The sequence below is a fragment of the Lissotriton helveticus genome, chromosome 12 (assembly GCF_964261635.1).
Source record: "Lissotriton helveticus chromosome 12, aLisHel1.1, whole genome shotgun sequence".
Classification (NCBI taxonomy): domain Eukaryota; kingdom Metazoa; phylum Chordata; class Amphibia; order Caudata; family Salamandridae; genus Lissotriton; species Lissotriton helveticus.
In genome coordinates, this window is record NC_136073.1 from 276,037,905 (window position 1) to 276,062,893 (window position 24,989).

The following is a 24,989-nucleotide window of genomic DNA, read 5'->3' on the forward strand; positions in this document are numbered from 1 at the left end:
TGTATCTTTGAGGAGGGGTTCCCTTCTGTGTTGGCATCTAGGACATTGTCAAAATTCCAAGCTCTGATTGTCAGAACATCCAGCTAGGACGTTCCTAAGTACAGTACTGTGGTGAAAAATGATTTATCATATATATACACAGTGTCATCTCCCTGACCTCCAGTAGTCCATAAACCAGAAAATAGCTGCTCTCAACATCTGCCTTAGACTATTTGTGCTGGAAGGCGACACACGGCCACCCAGAGTGAGACCCATCTAGCAAATGCGGAGTAAGTAGATGAATGTCGATGCCCTCTCCATTTCTTCGCTACCTTTTTGTCTTTGGTATGTGTTTTGTTAAATGTGTTTTCTGTAGGAACTGATATTCACCTTATGGCGTTTTAAAGATTGTACCCTACATTTTTTTACATATCCATTTAGCCCTTTAACATTCCATGTCAGGACTCTGAGGAACTTTTCTGAGTTTTGCGCTTTTTGAGTGTGGTCTGGGAATCTCATGATTGTTTTGTCCTCATATTTTGGCTCACCTTCCTTCCTGGCATGTTGCAATATGATGCTTCTATCCAGGTAGGTCAGGATCCTGCTTTGGTGGCCATTAGGGATTCCCCTAGAGACCATGGCGCCTGCGCCCTTTCCACCTTTTCCATGATAAGAGTTTGAAAGGCCCCTGGAACTCAGTGTGTCTTCAATACATTTTTCCTGAAAGTGTTCTATTGCTGTACCTTGTGGCTGCGAATCTCCATTTAAGTTAAATTTGATAGAAAAAGTGCATTTGTGCATATCCGCTGGTTCATAGAACTATACTGATACATTCGCAGTACGCCTTAATTTAGCCAAAGTATCAGCAATACATCTTCATGAGCTGCTAAGTAACATGCACTTGAGTTCCGCGAAGTATTTTTTTTCTAAACAACAAATAAAAGTGATTATTGTAATTTGTCCATAGACCTTTAAATAATGGTTGATGATGCAAGCGGCCGTTTTTAATATGTTTTAAGATTAGCCCTAATATGCCTACATTTGTTTTTCTTTCGAAATTTCTTTAGTTGGATCAGTTTGAAGGTGAAATAATACAGATAATTTGCATGTAATTGCAACCACAACCATTAAATTGATTTGTGTGACCGCCATATTTCTCATTATCCTCCTTTTGTAAACAGCTAATTTTGGATGTAAAAGGCTGTGCAAAATCTTTTAGATTTGACAAATTCTGTGATTGCATTATAATGCTGTGATTTACGAGGAACATAAGTCGACTGTGCATATTTGTGGGCTCCAGATGTAAATTTTGGTCGTTTTCAGCTTCAAACTGTTTTAAAAGATGTTCATAGCTTGATCCAAATTTAGAAATATGAAGGGGAAATAACATTCCAGAAATTAACTTTTTCTTTCAGGGTGTTACTTTTCAGCCGCCCCCTTATACTTTTACTTACTGTCTAATTTAGAATGTTATCTAAACCTCAAAATGCTAACTACTCATATGTCTTCCTCACAGGAATCGCTTGGAATATGTTCCTGATTGGGCATGTGAGGCAAAAAAACTTGAAGTACTAGATCTGAGCTATAATCTCTTAACTGACCTTCCTGGAAGGTAAGAACCTTTCTAAATAAACTGTGGGTAAGCCAGACTACCCTATTGTGCTTTTGTGTCTTCGATATGCACAGCTCTTCCGACAATCTTCAGTGCGAATAGGTATGTAGATTTTGTTCTATTAGGATTTAAGTTCATCGGGCATAGCTGTAGCTACGTTACTTCACTGGAAAAGGTTAAAGTGTGAGTACATTCAGGTGTAGTCTGTTGATAGCAGCATTTTAGGAGGCCAGAGGCACTCAGAAACTGATGGAAATACCAGAATACCCCCACACAGATGCCTCTGATAACTTGACTACTAATTCCAAATATTGCTGTCGGGTGTTAGGTGCAAGCTCCTTACTTGTAATCCTTTCTCACTGCAACAACATAGAAAAATGGAACTGCATGCAGACTACACAAATTATATGCAATGACCAAGAAAAATAATTGGCATAAATATTACGTGGTACTTCTTCAACCTTTATTGGCCTGCAAGTTCAGTTGTAGGGTCTTTTTTAACAGTTCAGCAAACGTTCATTGCTTGTTTCTCTACATTCATTACAAGTCAAGTCAAGTCAGAATTTATATAGCGCACTACATACCCATAGGGTCTCAAGGCGCTTGAGGAAGGGGGGGGAGGTTTACTTATCGAATATCCATGTTTTAAGTTGTTTTCTGAAGGCTAGGTGGTTTTGAGTAAGGCGGAGGTGGATGGGAAGGGAATTCCAGGTCTTGGCCGCTAAGTAGGAGAAGGATCTTCCTCCCATGGTGGCTTTGTGGATGCGCGGTACAGCGGCGAGGGCTTGGTTGGACGAACGCAGCTGTCGGGTGGGGGTGTAAAAGGTAAGGCGCGTGTTGAGACAATCAGGTCCAAGTTCGTATAGGGCTTTGTGTGCGTGGGTGAGGAGACGGAACGTTATTCTCTTGTTACCAATATCTCCTCTTCATGTCTGCTTCTCGCTTCTTTTATCACCTTCTGTATTTGTTGGTATAAAATCATTCTTCATTGATGGTACTTCATGCTGCACATTGATTGGTAAAGCTGATATCATTTTAATGTATATTTCTGTTTATTGCACTCAAAGCTATATCGATTGTACAACATTTCAGTTTATTTTATGTGCAGTAATAAACATTTTTTAAAAGAAAAATTAACCATTCTTAAAAAAACTCTCCTACAATTGGAAACTCTTGTGTACTACCAGCAGGTCTAGATTTGAATATCGCCCACAACAATATCAGCTACCACTAGATCATCAATGTAAGTATATGTAGACGGGCCACTGGAATTGTGCGTCAAGGAAGGACCAATTTATAATAAATATTCTGCAATCCATATTTTTGGAATTCTATATTATTTTAACACTATGTTATGGCTCCAGATAGCGGACAGATGATACTTTTCACTGTGGTGAAGGTCCATCCAGATACCTGATTGGTACCTCTGCAGCACTTTCCAGTAAACAATCACTAACCTACTTCTTTTGTCCACTTGGTTCTTCATAATTCCACAATTATTTTTTCAGACAGTAAGAATAACTTAAAGGAACCTCTGGGATTAGCCTTGCTGCTTTTGCTTGCATGTCTGTGCACCACAGCCTCACTAAGCTCTCCTCCATCCTTGCCTTAGCTCTGAACGTTCACTGTATCCCACAGATTTCCACAACTGGTATTTTCATTTTATTTTTATTTATTTATAAAGTTTTATATAGCACGAACAAGACCCCGTAGGATATCGGAGTGCTTTACAATAAGTTGGTGGAGAGGACAAAATGAAATATACACAGCAATTGTGGAAAGAAAGAAGAAAAAAACAACAACAAAAACAATGATAAACAGTAAGCAATGTTACACATAAAAGGTACAATATTAACGCCTTAACGGCGCCCGCGATTTTGCGGAAGTGCGGCACTTCCGCAAAACGGGCGGGCCGCGTCGGCCATTGGCCAACGGCAGCACTGGGGAGGTAGTGCTGCCGTCGGCCAATGGCCGACGGCAGCACGGAACGAGTTAAGCAGACGATATGATCCCTGACTGTTAGTTGTGCCATGGAGCTAGGAACCAAGAGACAGCCACCTTATGATTATCACAACCCCTTATGGTAGGAATTTGCTCATTAAGACCTTTTTGCTTCCAGTTTGAAAGCTGTCGTCGAGGCGTCTACATTCCATTCTTTGCTGACTCCGAACAACATAGGCAGACAACAAGCATTCAGCTTGCATTTAGGCAGATGCCATTGCAGAAATCTTTTTCAGAGGATGCTTTTTAGGTCTCGCCTGAGCCAGTGCATGTGCTGCTCTGCAAGGCTTTTTGTAAGGGCTTCCAACGCTCATGCGTGTGGTTTTTTGTGTGCTAATTTTGCTCAAACGCTATTGGCCTTTGCGTGCGTCTTTCTAAGAAAGACAGCACGCAATTTGCCAGAGGTGGGTGCATGTCCCACCTTCTCTGTAAATGTTCACTCCACAGCCTACAGCTGTCGGGAGCGAGCATTGCCACCATCTGTTGTGGGTCAGGTTACTACTTTGTCTGGGGAAGCCAGCCCGGCCGTCCTCGCAGCAGGAATTTGCGGACCCTGAGCCGCCCCCTCTCTCATTCACCACCCTCTCCCCCCCACCTCCCTGGCCCCCGGGCTTGTTTAATGAGCACAACTCTCCTCCCGGACTTCCCTTCCCTATTCCATCTCGTCTCTCAGCCCACAGCAGGAGGCGCGCGCACGCCGCATGTTTCTTTAAAGACTGCTTTCCATGTCCATGACATGTCTTTTTGAAAGTAAAAAATAAACACATATAGTGTATTAACCCCTTCGACGCTGATGACGAGCTGGGCTCGTCATGAGGTAGCCTCCTCGCACGCTCATGACGAGCCCAGCTCGTCACGTAACATGCGCTTTTGAAAATCTCAGCGTACGGGCGAAATTCCGCCCGCACGCATGCGGTTAAACAGGTTAGGAACGAGAGCGCCAATAAATAAATAAACCTCCTTTGAACGGTCTATATTATAGCACATGGGTTGGTTTTCATTTTTTTTATTTGGAAAGTGCACGGCTTTCCAGACAAGCCCATTTACTCCGCCACCCCCGCAGCCTCTACCTTCCATGGGCCAGCCTGGAAGCTGTAGATTTATTTGTGGCAGGAACGCATATTTGGTTAGGAGGGGTTCTGGTTGTGTGTAAAAGGAAGTTTGCTGCTGTGATGCGGGGGTCATAATTACACAAATACACTCAACATAATACCACTCAGTGTCACATAATTACACACCACATAATTACACTCTGCTCAATGGAACATAAATACACTCCATATAATACCACTCAGTGCCACATAATTACACACCACACAATAACACACTACTCAGTGCAACATAAATACACTCCATATAATACCACATAATTACACACCACATAATTACACTCTACTCAATGCAACATGAATACACTCCATATAATACCACTCAGTGCCACATAATTACACTCCACATATTTACACTCTACTCAATGCAACATAAATACACTCAAAATACCACTCAGTACCACATAATTACACGTCACATAAGTACACTCCATTCAATGCAACATAAATACACTCCACAAAATACCACTGGGACACATAATTACACACCACATAATTACACTCTACTCGATGCAACATAAATACACTCCACAAAATACCACTCAGTGTGACATACTTACATGCCATATAATTACACCATACTCAATGCAACATAAATACACTCCAAATAATAACACTCAGTGCCACGTAATTATATGCTACATAATTACACTGCACTCAGTGAAACACACACTCCAAATAATACCACTCAGTCCCACATAATTACACACCATATAATTACACTCTACTGAATGCAACATACACTCCACATAATAGCACTCAGTGCCACATAATTACACTCTACTCAATACAACATTTTTCTAAGGCGTCAGTGCCCACCAGCATCCCATTGGGGTCTTTGAAGCCATATATACCACCCATGTTTATGCCCTTGGCCCCTACGCCAACCAGTGTCAGCTCAGCATTTCTTTGACCCGGTCTTGAGCTACACTAAGCCATGGACGGCACCATTGCCTCCGGCGCTTGCTTCATCTTCCAAATCGACACCACCAGCACCGACGCCTGCCACCGGTTTCCAGAAATGATCTTTAAGAGAGGCCAAGCGCTTCATTGCAGAGGAGCAATAAAGGGAAAGGCTGCATTAAATCTTTGGCACTGACTCAGATACCCTGGACATGGACTTCGATTAAGATACACAGGGTAACATTTAAGGCCTATCATAAGCAAGCGGACTAGACACCACCCCTGAAATGGCTATGGACCTCCCCACTGGACCACCAACTCCTGAGGTGATGTCTTTTCATAAGATCATAGTGAAAGCTGGATATTCAACTTCCTACTTCAGAAACTAGGACTAATGTCCTCATAGAAGTGCTCCTTCTATCAAATTCTACGACGGAGCCCCTGCTCCCCTATAATGAGTCCCTCCTTTATCAAGTCATGGGAACATGGGAGAAACCTTCCTCAAACATGGCAGTTAACAGATTGATTACGTGTTGGTATCGCCTTTCCCGGGTCCGGAGGCCTTTCCTCTTTACACATCCTTTGCCTGACAGCCTTGTAATACAGGCTTCCTGTTCTGGACAATCAGGAGGAATCTTCCCATCCACATCTGCTGACACGGTGTGGAAGCACCTAGAGATATGGGGGAAGAAGGCTTTCTCTTCAGGCAGCGTGGTGCTAAAATTCATTAATGCCAAGCTAGCAAGATACCCTTATGACATGTGGGATATTGCCCACATTGTGGTTTCCCGTGGGCCAGAAGACCTGCATCAACACTTTCAAGAACTGCCACAGATTTGCTGAGAAAGGTTTGGTGTGCGGATGTCCCGGGCTTCTCTACATGTCCCCCATAACGGCATCCACTCAGGCCGGACCTAGTCTGCCAGTCAGGGGGGATAGTTCTTCACCCCAATCTCCAAGGCCTCCACCTGCATGCTTGGAGACCGAACAGAGAAATCTGAGTTCTTTTCGTCTGCCACTGGAGGTGGTGGCCATCATTTTCTCAACACGTCGCCCCTCCACAAAGTCTGCTTACACAGGCAGATGGAGCAACTTTGTTGCTTGGTGTGTGATGAATAGTGTGTACCCCTTGCAGGCCAAGGTGTCACAGGTCCTGCAATACACATTGTCCCTTGCTCAGAGGGTTTGTGCAATAGGCGCTGTAAAGGGATATTTATCAGCATTTTCATTCCTCTGTCTGCCGGACCATCCATCCCTTTACAAATTCCTCATAGTTGCATGTTTTCCAAAAGGGTTGAAAAATGTTCATCCTCTAACCCCATTTATTGTTCCTCAGTGGGACCTTAATTTAGATTTGACCTTTCTTGTGAGAATTCCGTTTGAGCCCCTGCATCGCTGACCCTTGAGAATATTAACTCTGAAGACTGTGTTTTTGGTGGCTATTACTTCAGCCAGACCAGTACGTGAATTACAAGTTGCATTCTGTAATAAGCTCGGGACAGCTTGGTCACCCTGTCTTCCACATCCCCCTCCCACAGGAATCTGATTGAGTTAGATTAACTCTTTAGTATCAAAAAGATGTTCTGATACCATCATGAAATAAGGCAATAAAGAAGTCTTTATCACAGAGATTGTTTGAAATCATAATCATATTGCAACACTGTCATGATAGGCTTATTGAAACACACATTTGTGCTCTTGAATAACTTACAGGGAATCCATCTGGGAAAACTTCAGAATGGAAAGGTGCTGTGAAACCATCCTCATGGGTCACTTTCACCCTAAATGGTGGCTGCATCATGCATTCTGCCCAGGATTGCCAAAGTGTACAAGGACTTTCATAGGGAAGGTTAGAAGTAATATTCTGGGATTTTGGAGGAGGACGATGTATGGAGGTCAGGAAGGTGCAAAGAATAATTTCTGAGATGGTTGGGAAAGCCAAAAGGTGCAAGAAAGCTTCTGAGGTGTTCTTCACACCTGAGCATAGGCCATGGGTTCCGTAATTGGCAGGGAAGAGGAGAGAGAGGTGTTCATATGACAAGATCACTCAACAATACTTAGGGACAGAACAGTGGGCTTCCACATGTTTTTTTTTAATGCCTAAGACCTTTAGATCAGAACAGCATCAAGAGCTTTCTTTAGAGGTAGAACTAGGCAGCACTTAATCTACTGTAGCTTGTCACTTTATGCCCCAGTCTCTGCTTAACGCCTCCATTTCCTCTGGAGTGGTTCCCCCTATTTGGAAATGAGCTATGGTAATGGCTCTCTTAAAGAAACCCAACATTGACCAGGAAAATTTGGGCAACTACCACCCCATCTCCCTCCTTCCAAGGCTGAGCAAGATTTTGGAAAAGCATGTCAACTCGGTTCTGGTAGAGTTCCTAGAAACCATCAACTTACTGCATCCCTCACAGACCGGCTTCCGTCCCCAACATGGGACCGAAACCGCCCTTCTTGCAGTAATTGAGGAGGATTTTGGATCAAGGGGGCACTAAGCAATCATTCTTCTTGACCTCAGTGCCGCATTTGACACTGTAAACCATGACCTACTGATCCTTAGACTCAGGAACCTGGGAGTGTCAGGCATTGCCGTCACCTGGATACAGTCCTTCCTAAGAGAACAATCTTTCCAGGTCTTTGAAGGAGATGTTTCCAAACGCATGCCCCTCAGTTGTGGTGTGCCTCAGGGCTCCTCCCTGAGCCCCACACTGTTTAATGTCTACATGAGTCCTCTGGCAGAGATTATCCGTCTATTTGGCATAAAAATCATCACCTACGCTGATGACGCTCAGCTGGTGGTGGCATTAAACCACCCCGAAAAGTCACCAAGCGACCTAGGAAGTTGCCTAGAGGAGGTAGCCAAATGGATGGAACTCTCTTGCCTAAAACACCATAGGGACAAAACCGAGCTTATGCTTCTCGGTAACTCTCCTTCTTTTAATTCGGAGCTACTCTGTCCGAAATGCCTGGGACCTGCTCCAGTCCCCAAAGACCAAATTAAAAGCCTTGGCATCTGGCTGGACCGCTCCCTTAGCCTTAACTACCAAGCAGCAAAACTATCGGCCACTTGCTACTGCCTGCTAAGGATGCTACGTAAAATACTTTTTTAAACATGTTATTTATTTATTTTGCATTTCAAACCACTGTATCTTAACAACACAGTAAACCAAAGGCTGCTTTCATGACATTACATTAACAGTAATTACTAACAGTCTTAAGTAACAAGGCGATACAGTACAGTAGACAAGTAGCACTCCATGCTACGTAAAATACTTCCTCTTCTTCCATTTCAGGCAAAAAGAATCATGGTCCAAGCTCTCATTCTATCCCGCTTGTACTATGGGAACGCCTTGTATTTAGGAGCCCCTCAATTCACTACACGCAAGCTCCACATCATTCAAAACTGCGCAGCTTGCCTGCTCCTCCAGACCCCTCATCGACAATCCGCAATACCAGCACCGAGGAACCAACACTGGCTGCCGGTCAGGGAGAGAATCCAATTCAAAGCCATGTGTATCGCACACAAGGCCTTCTGGAGTAATGGGCCGGCAATCAGCCGATCTATGATTACTCCTTACCAACCTAGTAGACACCACCGCTTGGCATCCTATTCCCTCGCCCTACTCCCAAGAATAAAGAGAGCTAGATGTGGCGGACGCTCCTTTTCCTATAACTCCGCCAAGTTATGGAACGCTCTTCCCCAACGCATATGGGCGGAGCCTAATCTGCTACCCTATCGCAAACTCTTAAAAATACTGCTTTTCAACAAATGCTTCTAAACCTCTGAGCTTCCCCGTCTGTCCGTGTTCGTCTGCAGTTCTGGGATGCCGCAGTGTAGCTATCGCGCTATATAAATGTTTTTTTCATTTCACATCTCCACTAAAATCGAACACCACACCTTGGGTGCAAAAGGAATCTCTGCTGACTTGAGGATTTCAACCTTTGCCTCTGTGTGGATTCAGTAGGAAAAACACAGAGGAAGCTCACAGACCTAAAAAGGCAAAGGTTTTTTTTACGTTTTCCCATATTAGTCATGTAGAAAGATGCCACAGACATGCCCTCATTTAGAGTTGGTTGGATTCATGCAAAAGTTGTGTTTAATCTTTGGTAAGGAGAGCACCATACCTTTACAAGTGAGTTTTGCTTTTTAAAGTGATGTTTGATTATTACAAATGTAGTAATACTACATCACAGGGCAGCAGAGTGACACATACTAGCATCTCCTAAATACAGGTACTAACTTTGTATCATTTAATACTGAAACAATTTCACAACAACTTGCTGTGCATTCGCCAGTATTGGATCTTTCAATGATTCACATGCTTGCATGATTCCCTATTGTCAGGCTTGGAATCTCTATTAATTTTAAAATAGTAGTAAACAGGGTTTAAATGGCCATACTTCCAAATGTAATGTTTGTTTATTAGCACATCCATGTCATTTGAAACATCCTGAACTTCAGCCATACAGGAGGAAGTACTGAGCTCTCTATTCACCCTAGAGCCACGATAGCACTTATTTTGGCACCACGTCGTGTGTAACGGTGTGCCTCTATAGAGCTCTGCTCTTTAACCTTACTGTAACTGATTGTGTTTTATATTAGGTGTTCTGGGATCATAGCTTAAATTTTGCTTCAACAAATCTTGAGTTATTTCTGTGGTTTGATCTTTAGATCATGTATCTCAGAAGATACTGCAATCTGCCACTGTAGTAGAGAAATACAAAGAGAAAAGTTATCTTTTCAAGTCCTGCTCACATTGTGGACAAAAGAAAATGTATACAGATGATTCTCACTGTCAGTCCTTTTATTGCCTCTATCCAACTCCCAGACCAACTCGCTGTGACATATGCAAGACTTTTCTTAAGGAGCTTAAGGACAGAGAAAGGTGGCTGGAGAGGAATACAATTTTCCCCTCTGAAAGCGATACCCCTCATTTTGAGAGATTCAGTAAAAAGTGATCCTTTGTGCCTTTTTACAAAAGTGGCATGAAAGAGCATGTGGAGCTCCCTCAGCGCAAGTACCACTAGAAGCACCTGCATCCACTTCCACAAAGCCTTCATCACATAAGATATTGAAAAAAGGCTGAAGCCCAGCCTGTGCAGAAAATGATGTGCAATCATTTCTAGCTCTGCTGACACCCTGTCAATAATCTAGCCTAAACCATTGATTGTACTGTCACTGTTGAGGGAGCAACCATTGTTAGTGTCATGAAACACCACCCACCCATCGTCGATCACCTTGCCAGCGAAGTCCATTATATAGGCGCCTAAGAACCCCGCCCGACCCAAAGGAGGAGATTAAGAGCCTGGGGGTCTGGCTGGAGCCGGATTTGTCCTTTAGGACACACGCCAAGAAGACCGCTGGCGTGTGTCATGGAATGCTCCGGTCGGCCCGCAAGGTTCTCCCCCTGCTGCCAGAACTCTCCCGGAAGCTGTTAGTCCAAGGCTTAATCATCTCACGCCTGGACTACAGTAATGCACTCTTTCTCGGAGCGCCAGAGTCAACGTTTAAGATCCTGCAACAAGTGCAGAACGCAGCAGCAAGGCTGCTGCGGAACGTTCCGGCCAGGCAGTCAGCCAGGCCTGCTTTAAGAGAACTCCATTGGCTCCCTGTTAGAGAGAGAGTTACATTTAAATCCCTCTGCATCGCCCATAAGAGCATACAGGGGCAAGGTCCAGCTATTTTGAAGGACATGATCCGGCCCTATAAGCCCACAAGAGCTTTACGCTCCGACAATAAATATCTCCTTCAGACAAAGAGAATTAGGAGAGCCCGTTCAGGGGGCAGGAGTTTTTCTATCCATACAGCGCGCGCCTGGAACTCCCTCCCACTCGCACTGCGCTCCGAACCAAATCTTCTCAGATTCCGAAAACAGCTGAAAACGCATCTCTTTCCAGAATAATTGCAGCTTCTTTGCTTCCATTAGTAGCCTGCTCTTGGTTTCTATAAGCGCTGGGATGCCCCTGGGTAACCGTGCGCGGTACAAAATTCAATAATAATAATAATAAGAAGAAGAAGATCCCATCGGCAAAAACAAATCACGCTCATTGCCCCTGTCGATGATGACCATGTCAATGACCATGCCCCCTTAAACTGTATCTGTATATGCAATGCCAGCTATGATTCCATCGAATGCAACAGATTTGATCCTTCAACTATTTATGGAGACACCACCATCCTGTCTCACTCGCCAATGAACGTTTCTGTACTTTTTCCAGTGCAGATACCAAACTCTGAGCCATAGGTTAATTTCAGTGACCAATACCAGGTCTCAGATATGGCCTGTAGCACTGCACAGTTGGATGTGGTCTGCATTCGAAATATGAGGAGGAAGGAAGAGACCCAGAGTTTCAGCTGCAAAGTTATAAGGAGTATGATCCACTATAACGTCCACCAGAAGACTGAAGAAGAGGTTATAGGTATTCATATGCGCCTAGACATCCTTATGGTGAACCTCTGTGATGCAGGTGTCTGGTTCTTTCATAACCATGCTACAGCACATGTTGGAAGCCTTTTAAAAGACTGGTTCCTCAGCTTCAGTGTCATTATCCTCCATAGGGGCCTCAAACAGGACCACCACAGTAACAGGTTTCACCTATACCACCACCCCAGGTTCCCCTGTCACCTCGGCCACACGCACTGATGCTGCCTGTGGTGCCTTGTCCAGAAACCTCAATCCCAAGAGATAGAGAGGACAAAGAAGGGTCCCCTAAGAGTGACCAGGACAGACCAGGATGAAAAGAGCGGGAATGTCGTGGATGAAGAGTGGGAGGATGATGTTGACAGTCAGGACAAAGAAGAATGTATAGATTTAATTCTGCCTAAAGAAGACTAGACCACCCTACCCAGCCAGATTGTCTGCCTCATCCTCAATGGCGTAATGAAATTTGAGAGGGTCCCATCTCAAAGTACATGGAGGGGGCCCCCTCGCTTCAGACTCAGTCAGGAGCTCTCAGACGAGGGTCCCGCTGCCCATGCACAGTGCTGGAGGGGGCTTCCTGGAACTCAAGCCCCCAAACCACTAGGGCTACAGTTCTGCCACTGCTCACTCCATAACCTGTTTCATGCTTGTTAGAGCTGTAAAGGAGTTCGATTTTCCAGTGTCTTCGGTGGACCATGTTTTTTGTGTGTCTTCAAAGAACAACCCAGGACGACTAAATCAATTCTCATTCTGGATCATGTCTGAAAGTTAGGATTGAAATTCATGCAACCACTGGCCACGTTCAAGAAGTGGTACTGCACCTCAAACAGAAACATAGGGCTTCTAACACAATACCAGCATGCTTATCCAGCCAATTTAAGTCAGACTGGAGGCGTATTCAAAACTTGGACTGCAAAATCAGTTTGTTGGCAGCAAATGCACTTGGTATTATACAGTCAGATGTGGCATGGCGTTTCACCTCTAATTCATAAGATCCACGAAGACAGATAAAAGGAGGCTGTCCTGATCAATGCAGCAATGAATATCTCTAATGCTGGTTTATGACCACTGTCAGGAGTGCTGCTGCTCAGGAGACAGAAGTGGCTCCAGAGCACATCTTTACCTCCCAAGGTGCAAGCAAAAATATTTGATGTGCCCTTCCTTGGGCACACCTTTTTTAACTAGCATGTTAGTGATGCCTTTCAAAGTTTTAAAACTGATAAGGATATTGTAATTGCATTTATATGGCACTTACTACCCCATATCAGATGTCGAATCGCTTTTCGACAGTAGCAAGCTACTCCGGAACCCAAAAAGGATTAGCGGTGAAGTAGTATAGGGAAGTGTAAAATTAATTTGAGCGGTGGACATTTGAGTCAGTTATTCAAAATAGCAGTGTAACTTGTACTGGTTTTAGTTACCGTTTTGAGAAAGCAGTTTGCAACACATTGCAGGTATAGTACATTCAATTGAATGGGCTTTTGCTAACACAGGACTGGATCCTAGATTCAGCCCTGGGACATTTTCTGAAACCAGGTGAGTAAATGCGTTTTGGTTAAAGGTACGATTTTTAAGGAATATTATTGCATTTAAAAAGTTGACACTTAGAAACTTTTTCACATAGAATCATAAATGTTATCCAATGGGAGGAAATTCACTTAGCAGGTAAGTTAGGTTATCGTTACTTTTTCTTACTCAGTGCCTGACCTGGGGCCAGAGATGCCAATTGGGTTAGTTTTTGGGGGAAGAATACAGGCCCTGGGAACCTGATTGGCAGGGATCCAGGGCACACCAAGGAAAAGTGCATCAGTAGTCTGGCAAAAAGTGTGGGGAGTTACTGCAATAGAAACCCACTTTCCTACAATATGCCCTTGTAGTAGATGAGGGAAAACATAGCCAACACATGCTTAAAATCAGCCCTGGAGGCCGCTGATGCGGCAGCTAGGCAACTGATGACAGGAATGACTCTAAAACGTCATGCTTGGGTACGAATGTCGGGGTTCAAAAACAAGGTTCAGGCCAAGAATACTGTGTAGCAGAGAACACCTGTTCGGTAGTGCAACAGATGACACACTGCAACAACTGAAAAAAGATAACACAGCAAAGTCGATATGGACCCTACAGTGTAGAGTACAGCATAGAAGGAGAGCCCCCCCCATTAAAAGACTGACAGGAAGAGGAGGGTTCTAAACCATTGCAACACATCAAACCTTCCCACACAAGGGCCAAGCAAAAACACCGACATGATAGTGGCAATATCAAGCGCCACAGAAACTGCCCTTTCGCGGGCGAGCAAGAGGCAGTCAAGAGGGGCGACAACAGCAAACAAGTAACTTGTTAAATGTGGACTTCCACACACACACAGGAAGGGAAAAATAGGAGACTTCCTCCAGGAGTGGAAGGAGATCACTCTTGACAAATGGATTCTCAACATTATCCAAAACGGCTATTGCACAGAACAGGAGAAACACCCACCAACTTGAAGCCAAAAGCATAACATCCACATGAAGGTAGAAAAGACCTATCTTTGGTAGGAAGCAAAAGAAATACTGCAAAAATAGGCAATAGCGAGGGTGCCCCTAAAAGGAATCCACTTAATATACTTCCTAATACCAAAACCAGGCACGTCACTGTGACCCATATTAGACCTCCGCTCCCTTAACATGTTCATAAGAGCACAAAGGTTCAACATTACAACTCTACAGGAGGTTATGTGTGTTTGTGTGTGTGTGTATGTACGTACGTACTAATTGCCCCAAAACATTCCATGCACAACAAGAATCACCGGCACCCTTTTTTTGGGAAATTTTAGTGATGATTTGTCAAACAGTGTTAAAGATAGGCAAGTCAGAAAACGGTCCTAACAATACCTACCTACTGGCATAAATATGTAAGGTCATTGTAAAGCGCTCTGATATCCCTCGGGATCTTGTTTGCGCTATATAAAACTTTATAAATAAATAAATAAAATAAAAAATTGGATTGAAAAGGGACAGTGGAGGGTTAGAAGAGGGAAGGGTTTGCATTTATATAGTGTTTGCTACCCCTGATGAGGTGTTGAAGCGCTTTTTAACAAGTAGCATGCCACTCCGGAACTCAAACAGAATAGTGGTGAATTAGTATTGGCAAATATGAAATTAATTTGAGCGGTGGACATGTGAGTCTGTTAGTTGGATTGAAAAGGATAGTGGAGGAATTAAAGAGGGAAGGATCTCAAAAGTGTTTATTTGAAGATCATAGCAGTAAAAGGAGGTTTTGGATGAGTAGAGGAGAAGTGGAGGGGGAAAAAGTCGGGCAGAATGATTTAGAAAGGCTAGTTTGGGAGATCAGGATAGTAAAGAAGGTTTGAGATTATGCAAGGAGCGGTAGAGGAGTGAAGAGTCTAAACGGATTATTTGGGGGTTCATAGTAGTAGAATGGTGTTTAGGATAAGTCACAGAGTGGAGGTAGAATATATACTGAGAGAGGAATAGAGTGAGTAATTGGGTAGTGCATTAGAGATAGTAGTATGATGAAGTTTGTGATGAGTCGGAGAGTGGAGGTTGAGGTTATATTGAGAGAGGTATGGGGTGAGATATAGGGTGGTGAATTGGAGATGCTGAATTAGGAGTAAAGAAATAAATATAAAGATACACAAGTACATGGAATGTGTATAAGTATAAGGAAGATAATATATCTAGATATAGGTTGTATTTTATAAACTCAAACTTTCAATTGTTGCTGTACTTTAAGCTAATTTATTTGGTTTTATAATTTATATATTTTTTCTTTTTTTGTCAATACTGAAGCAATTGTAGATAGTTATGATAAAAATTGACTTATTTATGCAGTAACCTATATACATGTTAAACATAGAATAATATGACCATAAGTAATATGTACATTTGATAAGCAAAACTAATTAAATTCTATATATTTATAAACATAATTATTACTCATGTTTATACTAAGCAATGCACTTATGTAGGTACACATCTATAATCCAAATAAATGCTTATATACAGAGGTATATGCTGTATATTTATGTTTGGGTGTGGTGGTTATGTGGTGAAAAGCCAACTCTTGAGTAGTCTTCTGAAGATAAGATAGTTATCTGTAGATCTTATGTTTGGGGGTAAAGAGTTCTATAGTTCAGCTGCTTGAACAGAGAAAGATTGCCACCTATGGTCTTTTTCTTGTGTGGTGGGATTTTGAGGTGAGATGCCAATGTAGAGCAGATGTTCCTTTGTTGAATGTATTTGGTGTTTTTATTCCTGACGAAGAGTGGCCTTGTTCCATGTATTGCTTTTTGGGTGAAACAAAGGAGCTAGAATTTGGATCTTCTGGCAACAGGTAACCAATGTAGGGCCTTCAAGGCAGGGGATATGTGGGCTTGTGGCTTTACAGGTAGAAGTGGTGTGGCAGTAGAGTTCTAAATCCGCTGTAGTCTTTTTATAGTTGTTAAAGATGATCCGTGATAGAGGCTATTGGCATAATTGAGTTTAAACAGCACAAGAGAGATAGTAGCCTGGACCTTGAGTGGAAATCCCAGTTGGGAAATATGCTTCACAGAGTTTTTATAGTAATGATGCTTGATCTTGCTGGTTTGTCCACATGGGCATTTATTGATAGCTTGGAGTCCATGGTAATTCTGAGTTTTCTTACTTACTTAGATACTTTAGGCGGTGTTCCCAGATCGTTAGGCCCGGCGGCGAGTGCCTTAAAATTTTTCCAATTGCCACATGTCAGTATTTCCCTTTTGGAAGCACTCAATTTGAGATGGCTCAGTACTCACTGATCAACGGCTTTGAGGCAGCTGAAGCGTTTTGAGTTTCCAATGTCTTTGTGGCTTTCCTGTTTAAGGAGTATTTGTGTGTCATCTGCATAGTTATAGCATGTGAGGTGAAATTCATTGATCAGTGATGGCAATGACTTTATGTAGATGTTGAAAAGCATGGGTGAGATGACATAGCCTTGAGGGACCCCTACTTTTGTGAAGTACGGTTTGGATGAGAACTGCATCCTTTCTAGGAGCCCTGCATTACAGACCCTCTCCTTCCATGAAGCCAGATGATCCCAGGCTTACAAAGGAGGTTACAACCAGTACAGCGGACAAGGTCACCAATACTTTCGAGGAAATCTGGTTATTGTTAATTGGGATTTCTAAAGCGCATTATTACCGACAGGTCTCTAAGCGCTGCGAGGAAAAGAGCCCTACCTGGGCACATCTGTAGGAGTGTGCCTTGAAAACTTGGCTTAGGTGGTGCCCCAGGCTTCAACAAAAAGAAGTATTTTAAACTTGGATGCTAAGCTACTTGAGGCACTTTAATGTAATTTCCATTGAAATGAATGGGCACTCCATGACGAGTTACCCTTGTCATTAGCATCCAAGTGGTTAATTTCCTCCTGAATGGGAGGATGACAGGTTCTTTACGAAGGCTAGCGGGTAGCTTGTTCCCAGAGTTGGGGGATCATTGTGGAACAAGCTCTGCCCCCTTTAGAAGACATATTAAAACGGGGGCAAGCCAGCAGGCCAGCATCCGAGGAGCATAGGGATTTGTCCTGGAACATAGCTTACCAGTCGGTCCCTCATGTAAGCTGGGGCCTGGCCTTGGATAGCTTTATGGGCTATGGATAGCCCTTTGAACATGGTTCTTTTCCTAACCGGGAGCCAGTGCAACTGCTGCAGAAGGGGGGTGGCGTGTGCCCACCTTGGGAGTCTGAAAATCAATCTGGCAGCATCATTCATGACTACCTGGTGTTTCGATAGCAGCTTCTTCTCGGAGGCCAATGTACAGGGAATTACCATAGTCCAGACGTGACACGATCATTGCTGACACTACCCTCCGGAATGCCGTGAATGAAAGGAGGGGGGCGAGTCATCGTAGCTTTCTTAACAGGCCCACACTTGTTCCCTCTACGGATACCTGGTGAGCCATGGAGAGCTTGGCATTGATTTTTATGCCTAGGCTCTTTACCACTTGGGCTAGTTTGGGGATAGTGCCAAGCTCTGCAAAAGAGGTTGCACCAGGGATTGGTGTCCGTGGTGATTGCCAGGACCTCAGTTTTATCGGGGTTACTTTTAAGGGAATTGGCAGTCATCCAGTTGTACGTGTACTTCAGGATATTCTGCACCCGCCCGTGGGGAAGTTGTCAATCTGGATGATGATTTGGGTGTCATCTGTGTAATTAAATACTTGGCACTCCATGTGGCTCAGTGCAGCCACCAGAGGCTGAAGGTAGGCATTGAAGAGGAGAGGGGACAAGCCGAACCGTGGGGGACCCTGCACGAAAGCGTGCCGGTGTTGGACATCTGATCAGCCAGTTGGACCCATTGGGATCGGTCTGATAAGAAGGACGAGAGCCACTGGAATGCCGTCCCCTGGATGCCGAACTCCGAGATTCATGACAGGAGTTGGCAATGATTGACCATGTCGAATGCCGTGGACAGGTCCAGAAGGGCCAAGGCACAAGGCTTCCTGTTTCGGCCATGGTTCTAAGTTCATCTGTCATTTGGAATAGCTGAGTTACCTCTATGTCGTGTGATAGGGTTTTCAGCACATGCTGTTCCAGCACCTTTGCCAGAAAAGGGAGCTTGGAGATGGGCTAAAGTTCTTAAGGTTCTTTGAATCAGCCCCAGGTTTTTTCAGCAGGGGAATGACTCTCGCCTCCTTAAAGTTGATTGCGACCTGGCCAGTTTCGAGTGACCGATTTAGCAGGCTGAGAACCTCACTCTCTACCCCGGGGAGTGCCATTTGGAACACCCTGGGGGGACAGGGATCCGCTGGTGAACCTGATTGGACCTGGCCCATTAAGTGATTCAGAGAATCGTGATTTAGCTGTGGGAAGACGGTGAGGTGCTCGTGATATGCAAGTGGTTTGAGGTCCGCCGCCAGGTGGCAGTGTACGACGGGGGTGCGGTAGATGTCCATCAGGAGGTCTTTGGCTTTAGTGAGGAAGTAGGACTGGAACGTATTGCAGTCTTCCAGACAGACAGGGGGTTTCTGTTCTCCTGCCTGCCTCAGCTCCTTTAAAATCCGTAAAGTCTCTTTCTGTTTGCTATCGGCAGCCAGAATACTAGACTCATAGTATTCGGCTTTCCTGGCTATAATGGCTTTTTTATGGGCTGTCTGCATGGTTTTGCATTCGGACAGAGCCTCTGGGTCATATGCTTTACACCAGGCTCTCTTGGACTGGTGCAGGGTTTGTTTATTTCCTCTTAAAGCCTATTAAACCAGGGGGCCTCTTTGCCTGTATTCCTCACTCTTTCCCTACGTGCGGGGGCAACTTTATCAATGGCATTGCTCAGCCTAAGTGAGAGGGACTCACTTTCCTGGTCAAGGTTGCCCTGTGCAGACCTCATTGAGGCTGAGTTACGCAGGGTCCCGACAAGGTCATGTTCGTTTATTTTTCCCCATCCGAGTAGCGCTTTCCACTCGTCGGGAGGCAGAGACACTCGACCTGTGAGTGGGAACAGGCCCCTGATCAGGAAATAGTCAAACCAGGCGCAGGGACTGATATACGTCAGGCTGGCTGATGGGTGGGTGGTCCAGACCAGGTCAAGGGTGTGGTCCTTGTCATGGGTGGGGGCATTTACAAGTTGTTTAAATTCCAAGATGGATAGTGCCTTATCCAACTGTTGGCATAACAGTCTCTGGGTATCTGATCCCTGTGAAAGTTAAAGTCCCCCATCACCAAGATGCACTGATACCGGAAGCAGAGGTGGCTAACTAACTCGCTGAAGAGTTCAATGAACTTTGGGCTTGTTCGAGGAGGACAGTAAACCACCACTAAGATTAGGCAAGAGGATTGTGAAAGGATCTTTTCTCCCATCACTTCTGCTTATGTAGGGAGTGGGTGTTCAAGACCGCTACCCATAGTTTGTGTTGTCCAACAGACCTGCTCGACCTTAGAGGGTGGGGTGGGATACCTGTACTCCCTACTGCAGTTTGTGTCCTTAATAAGCCTTCTGCTCTAATGATGTCCGCTACGTGGTTTTTTAAGGGGGTGTTTCCATGGCCTAAGGCCTGTAATTCCTGAGCGGAGTAAGGGGGATGGTGACCAGGGGTCTTGCCCCTGGCCCGGTCGGGCTCGGACGGGCGCAGACGGGCTTGCCTTAGGTGCGTTTGGCACGCCCGCGGAGTGCGTGTGCTGCGCGCCTGCTCCAGCGTGTAGATATCTGTTTAGCTCCTCCACCCCACCAATCAGCCCTGCTGTGTAGAAGCTGAGTGTCCCAAGCACTAGACTGTGTTTAGGTAGGAGAGGAAGTGCCGATCGGGCAGAGGAAGTGAGGATAGCTGGGCGCGCAAGATGCAGTGCAGTCTCAACCACAATGATATTTCTAAAAGCAACACAGCAAATACAATCAGGTTAAGCTTTGAAAAGGGTTCTAAAATTATTAAAAACAATATCTGTTACAGCGCCTCTGGAAAATCGCCACGGGGAGGTTAGCGCGTCTCTTTCTGTCCGCGCGCCTGTTCCAGCGTGTAGATATTTGTTTAGCTCCCCCTCCCCCCACCATTCAACCCTGCTGTGCAGCAGCTGAGTGTCACAAGCACTAGATCGCGTTTAGGCAGGAGCGGAAGTGCCGATCGGGCATACGAAGTGAGGATAGCTGGGCATGCTGGATGCAGTGCAGTCTCAACCACAATGATACTTCTAAAAGCAACACAGCAAATACAATCAGGGTAAGTTTTAAAATGGTTTTAAAAGGGTGTGGAAAAGTAAATTTTGCCATGTTCTGTGTCCCTACGTGTCATCCATCATATGTTATCTGTGCATGATTAATATGCATATGTTATTCCCCATGTTCGATTAATGACGCAATTACAGTTGTGTCCACCTTTAGTATGTCAGTTTCCAGTTCTCGTGAATACTACGAATATCAGGCCTATGTAAAGCTACGTTGCCGCGTTTCTCAGTGTGCACGTTAATGCATTGTAAAGTCCCCGTTTCTAGGCCTCAAAAAGGGCCCGGACACCAGATTTCAGCTCCTGTCTCCTGAAGCCTCGCTGAGGAGCGATACAGCCCCCACCTGTATCCTCGACCCTTCACTTACTCCCTGCCTCGCAGTGCCCGGTTCAGCTTGGCTCTGCCTCTGAGTCTGCCAAGAGTATGTTATGATTCGAGTTATCAGTACAGCCCTCCTTCTCTGCATTCCTAAGCTACTGAATCGCATCAATAGTTACCGTCATAGTCTAGCTTTTACGTCTCCATGTAAGAGAAATACTGCATTTAATGGTCATTTAATATTCTTCATCACGCACTACATGTAGAATAATGCATGCTCCAGTCTAGAGTCTGTTCGCCTTTACCCCGATAACTTTTGGATTCCATCAACATGTTCCCTAAACATCAGATACTAGATACTGCTTAGGTACATGTCGCCCTGACTCTCCAGACTTCAGTCTCTGCTCCTAGCACAGAGTTCATAGCCTCAGCTTCTCCTAGTAACACGTCATTGCCAGTTTGCGCGCACCATCAGGTTAGAGGTCCCGGCTCCTTAGGTAGCCCCCTCCATGGTTTCCACCCCATTCATGACATATTCTGTTACGTTTGCATCACATGTCTATGTATACGCCCTGTTACACCTACTTTCACCCTTATCTTTCGCGACTGCTATGCGTCACGCCTCTTGCTCCACCCACTGCTACGCCTATTGCAATGTAATGCTATGTGTTTGCGCTATGTATATATGCTCATGTACTGTTATTAAAAAGTTATCCGTTCCCTTGTCCTGATCCTGTCCCCGGCAGCTGCCATCCTATTCCCGTGCAGGTCGTCCTGTTCCTGTCCTTATGCTGTATTAAACCTGCAAAACTCCTACTACCTCGAATCTTGACTCTTATTTATTGAGCTATCTGTTATTCATTTATGCATTCAAAAATAGGGTATTATTTATTTATTTACCACATAATGGCGCCCGAACAGGCACTTGCCCTTTCCCCACGCGTCGGTGAAGCCACGCCGACCCCCTGACCCTCTGCAGTCGTGACGGAACTCTTCTGCGCACCGGCAGATATTTCTGCTTCAAGTATCCCTCAGGCCCACGGAGGAGACGGAGGAGGCGGTCCAGCATCCAGACGAGACGGTGGAGGAACGCGGCGAGTCCCGACCAGAGCCCAAGCCGAGAGTCCAAGGTCCGAGGTATCCGGAGGTCCACCCGTAACTGAAGTCCGAAGTTCGTCGTCCGTCGTCGTAGCAGTCCAGTCCAGTCCGAGGCTTTCCGTTCTTGCTGCCCGGTGAGTACCATTACTGGGGTAGTATCTAGACAGGGTCAATTTAATTGACTCTGGTCCGTGGGTTGGTGGTACACAAGCCCACAAACGAAGTGTCCACTCCGGTGGATGCGGGTCCTGACGTGTCTCTGTATGAGACCGGTAAGTTTCGTACTGTTTCAGCAGTGCATCTAGTTTCTGTTCTAGTCAGTTCTGTTCTCGAGAAAATTCATGTATTCTGTGTTCCGTATTCCAGGTAGTATTCTGTTCGAACTGTTATTTTAAATGTTCTTCATGTATTTTAATGTCGTGGTATGAATGGGGAATAAGTATCGTGTTCATTGTGTATTGTATTGTGTCTAGATTACAGTTCAGTCATGCCCCTGTTTTCTAAGTTACGTCAGTTAAAAACTAGAAAGGGTCTGCTGGAAGCAGCAGTTCCAGTCCCGCCTAGGGACAGTCCAGGTCATTTTATGTATCAGAAGCATGGCATAAGCGCCATATTGTATCTAGATTTATGGGTCGAGTATACCAAACAGTTGGAGGAAAAGTATAGATGGCCTGTGTCAGGCACATGGGATGCCGAGTGCATCATGAGAGTAGAAGAAGCATTATGGAAAAAGAAAGCCAGACAGTCACAGAAAGATGCCATCGAGTTATGGCGCAAAGAATCTCATAAAAGAACCGAAAAAGAAATCAGAAAGTCAGAATTAAGTAGAGAATCCTTGGAACGAGCCCAAGAAAGGGAATTAATCGAGATTGGTGAACGAGTTAAAACTGAACAGTCAGACAGACAGAGGCATGCTCTTATTAAGGGTATGTATCCTCTTCTTGCCGAGGGCCTGCCAAAAGCGACCCCGGAGGCATCCAGTAACTTTCCGCCACCATTAGTTCCGACCAAGCTACGTCACAAACCGACCGCAGCTGATATTTTTATTTCGTCCTATTTGGACGACACAGTCCCAGAATATGCAAATCCTGTTCGCGCTCCGCCAGTCCCTGTAAATCAGGCACTTCCCGTTCCTCCAGACACCGGGGTACCCCTTGCAGTACCTGTTACGGTCCCCCCGGTCCAGCCCGCCATACCAGTTCAGCCCGCATTTCAATTTCCTGCCACACTAGTACGAAGAGGATCAGTCGACGATTCTAGTTTAGGGGCCGCAGGAGGAGGTCCTCCTCAGACCCCGCCGCCACATAAGCGTTTAACGTCAGCCGAATTACATGCACAAGCGTCACAGCGTACGCCCAGACATCAGACTGTAGCAGAAATAAGAAAAGCCCTTAATGAATGCGGCTATGATCCAGTCCCAGGCGAGGATAATATGGTTTTATATTCATTCCGCGTAAGAAAGGTGGCCGAGTATCTAGTCACCCTACCGAATATGAAAGAAGACCTAGACAGAATATATCGTTTCATCCGTACAGGGGATGATCCAGAAAGCATTAGCGAGGCCATGTCTCAAAGGAAAGCCGAGATCCAGCTCATGATATTAAAGTTTCTGATTAACTGTCTAATAAGAGAACAAGATTACCCGTCTAAAGATCCGGCCGAAATGAAAATCCTGACAAGGTGGAGTGATAATATAGCCGAGGGTAAGCACAAGACCGTCGGTGCTATGGAAAGTATGTACAAGAAAATCCGTAAAGAAATAATAAAGTTACACGAACAGCGTAAAGCATCACAAGTAAGCGAGAAAGAAAGTAACTCTGATACTGAAGAGTTAGACGACGAGAATTCCGCCAGAATAGCGTATGTAGGAAAATCTAGATTTCCAGATCGCCATTTATGCCTAGAACACAAGTCAACTTCCCATCATCCAGCACCAGAACAAGGTTCTCTAGAACAAGTGTTTCAAGCTACCGATCACATTCTGAAATCACGAATCGGTTACAGTGAGTTAAGTACTATGCATGAACAAGAACTAGCCCGATCAGCAGTCCGATGGACTACTGATTCTACCACTTTTCCAGACGAAATAGTGGCACAAATGTTTCTGAAAATGCCCCCAGCCGAGCAACGACTGGCGGGTATGTATATGATTCAGCACCTCATTACATTGTATGAGGGTCAGCACTCTGATCCAGGCCCATTACATGATATCCTGAACGAGTTACTCCAGTATAGATGGAAAGGTTTAGGTACCGATTTAATTAGTGTCATTCTAGAACAGCGTCACAAATATAGAACGTTTTTGAACCCGCATTTTGTTCATGTCTCACCCCCAGAAAGTAAACCATTTTACATGGAGAGACAGAATCCGTTACGAGAAGTCCACCCAGTTAGAGGAACGGGTGGCGAACTAGAACGAGTGTTTGTTTACACCCCGATCACAAAGATGGAACTCTTAGAGATGAAAAAATTAATCCCCTGTCACGATAAAGATCCAGCAGGGTTCCATCGAGAATTAAAAGACATGCTCCGTATGGGAGAATACACGTATCCAGATATAATTAAAATGTTAAAGGTTCTGCTGCCCGCAGGGGTGTATGAAAAGCTCAAGGAAAAAGAATGGGAGGTGGGAGAGAAAAAGATCGATTGGGCAGTCCTAGAAGCTGAAGATAAGGCACGAGTACCAGGTACCGGTCTTGGAGCGAAATGTAAAGAATTACCTGAATTATTGATTCAAGTTTTACCCAGATTGTTAACAACGAAAAAGGAAGACTGGGATGCAATCTCAGCCTGTAAACAGAAACAAGACGAAGACATTAGTGATTTTTATTCTAGATTTGAGAAATGTTTTAGCATCAACAGTGGCCTCAAGACAAG

General features: G+C 44.7%; 1 protein-coding gene across 2 annotated transcripts in view; it reads left to right on the plus strand.

Moving 5' to 3' along the window:
• Positions 1-24,989, plus strand: part of PHLPP2 (PH domain and leucine rich repeat protein phosphatase 2) — a 704,566-nt gene that overhangs the window by 467,339 nt on the left and 212,238 nt on the right. For both annotated transcript variants that reach the window (XM_078669274.1, XM_078669275.1), the window contains one exon: positions 1,496-1,591. In XM_078669274.1, coding sequence (XP_078525400.1) covers positions 1,496-1,591 — 96 coding nt within the window. The remainder of the gene's footprint in view (positions 1-1,495; positions 1,592-24,989) is intronic.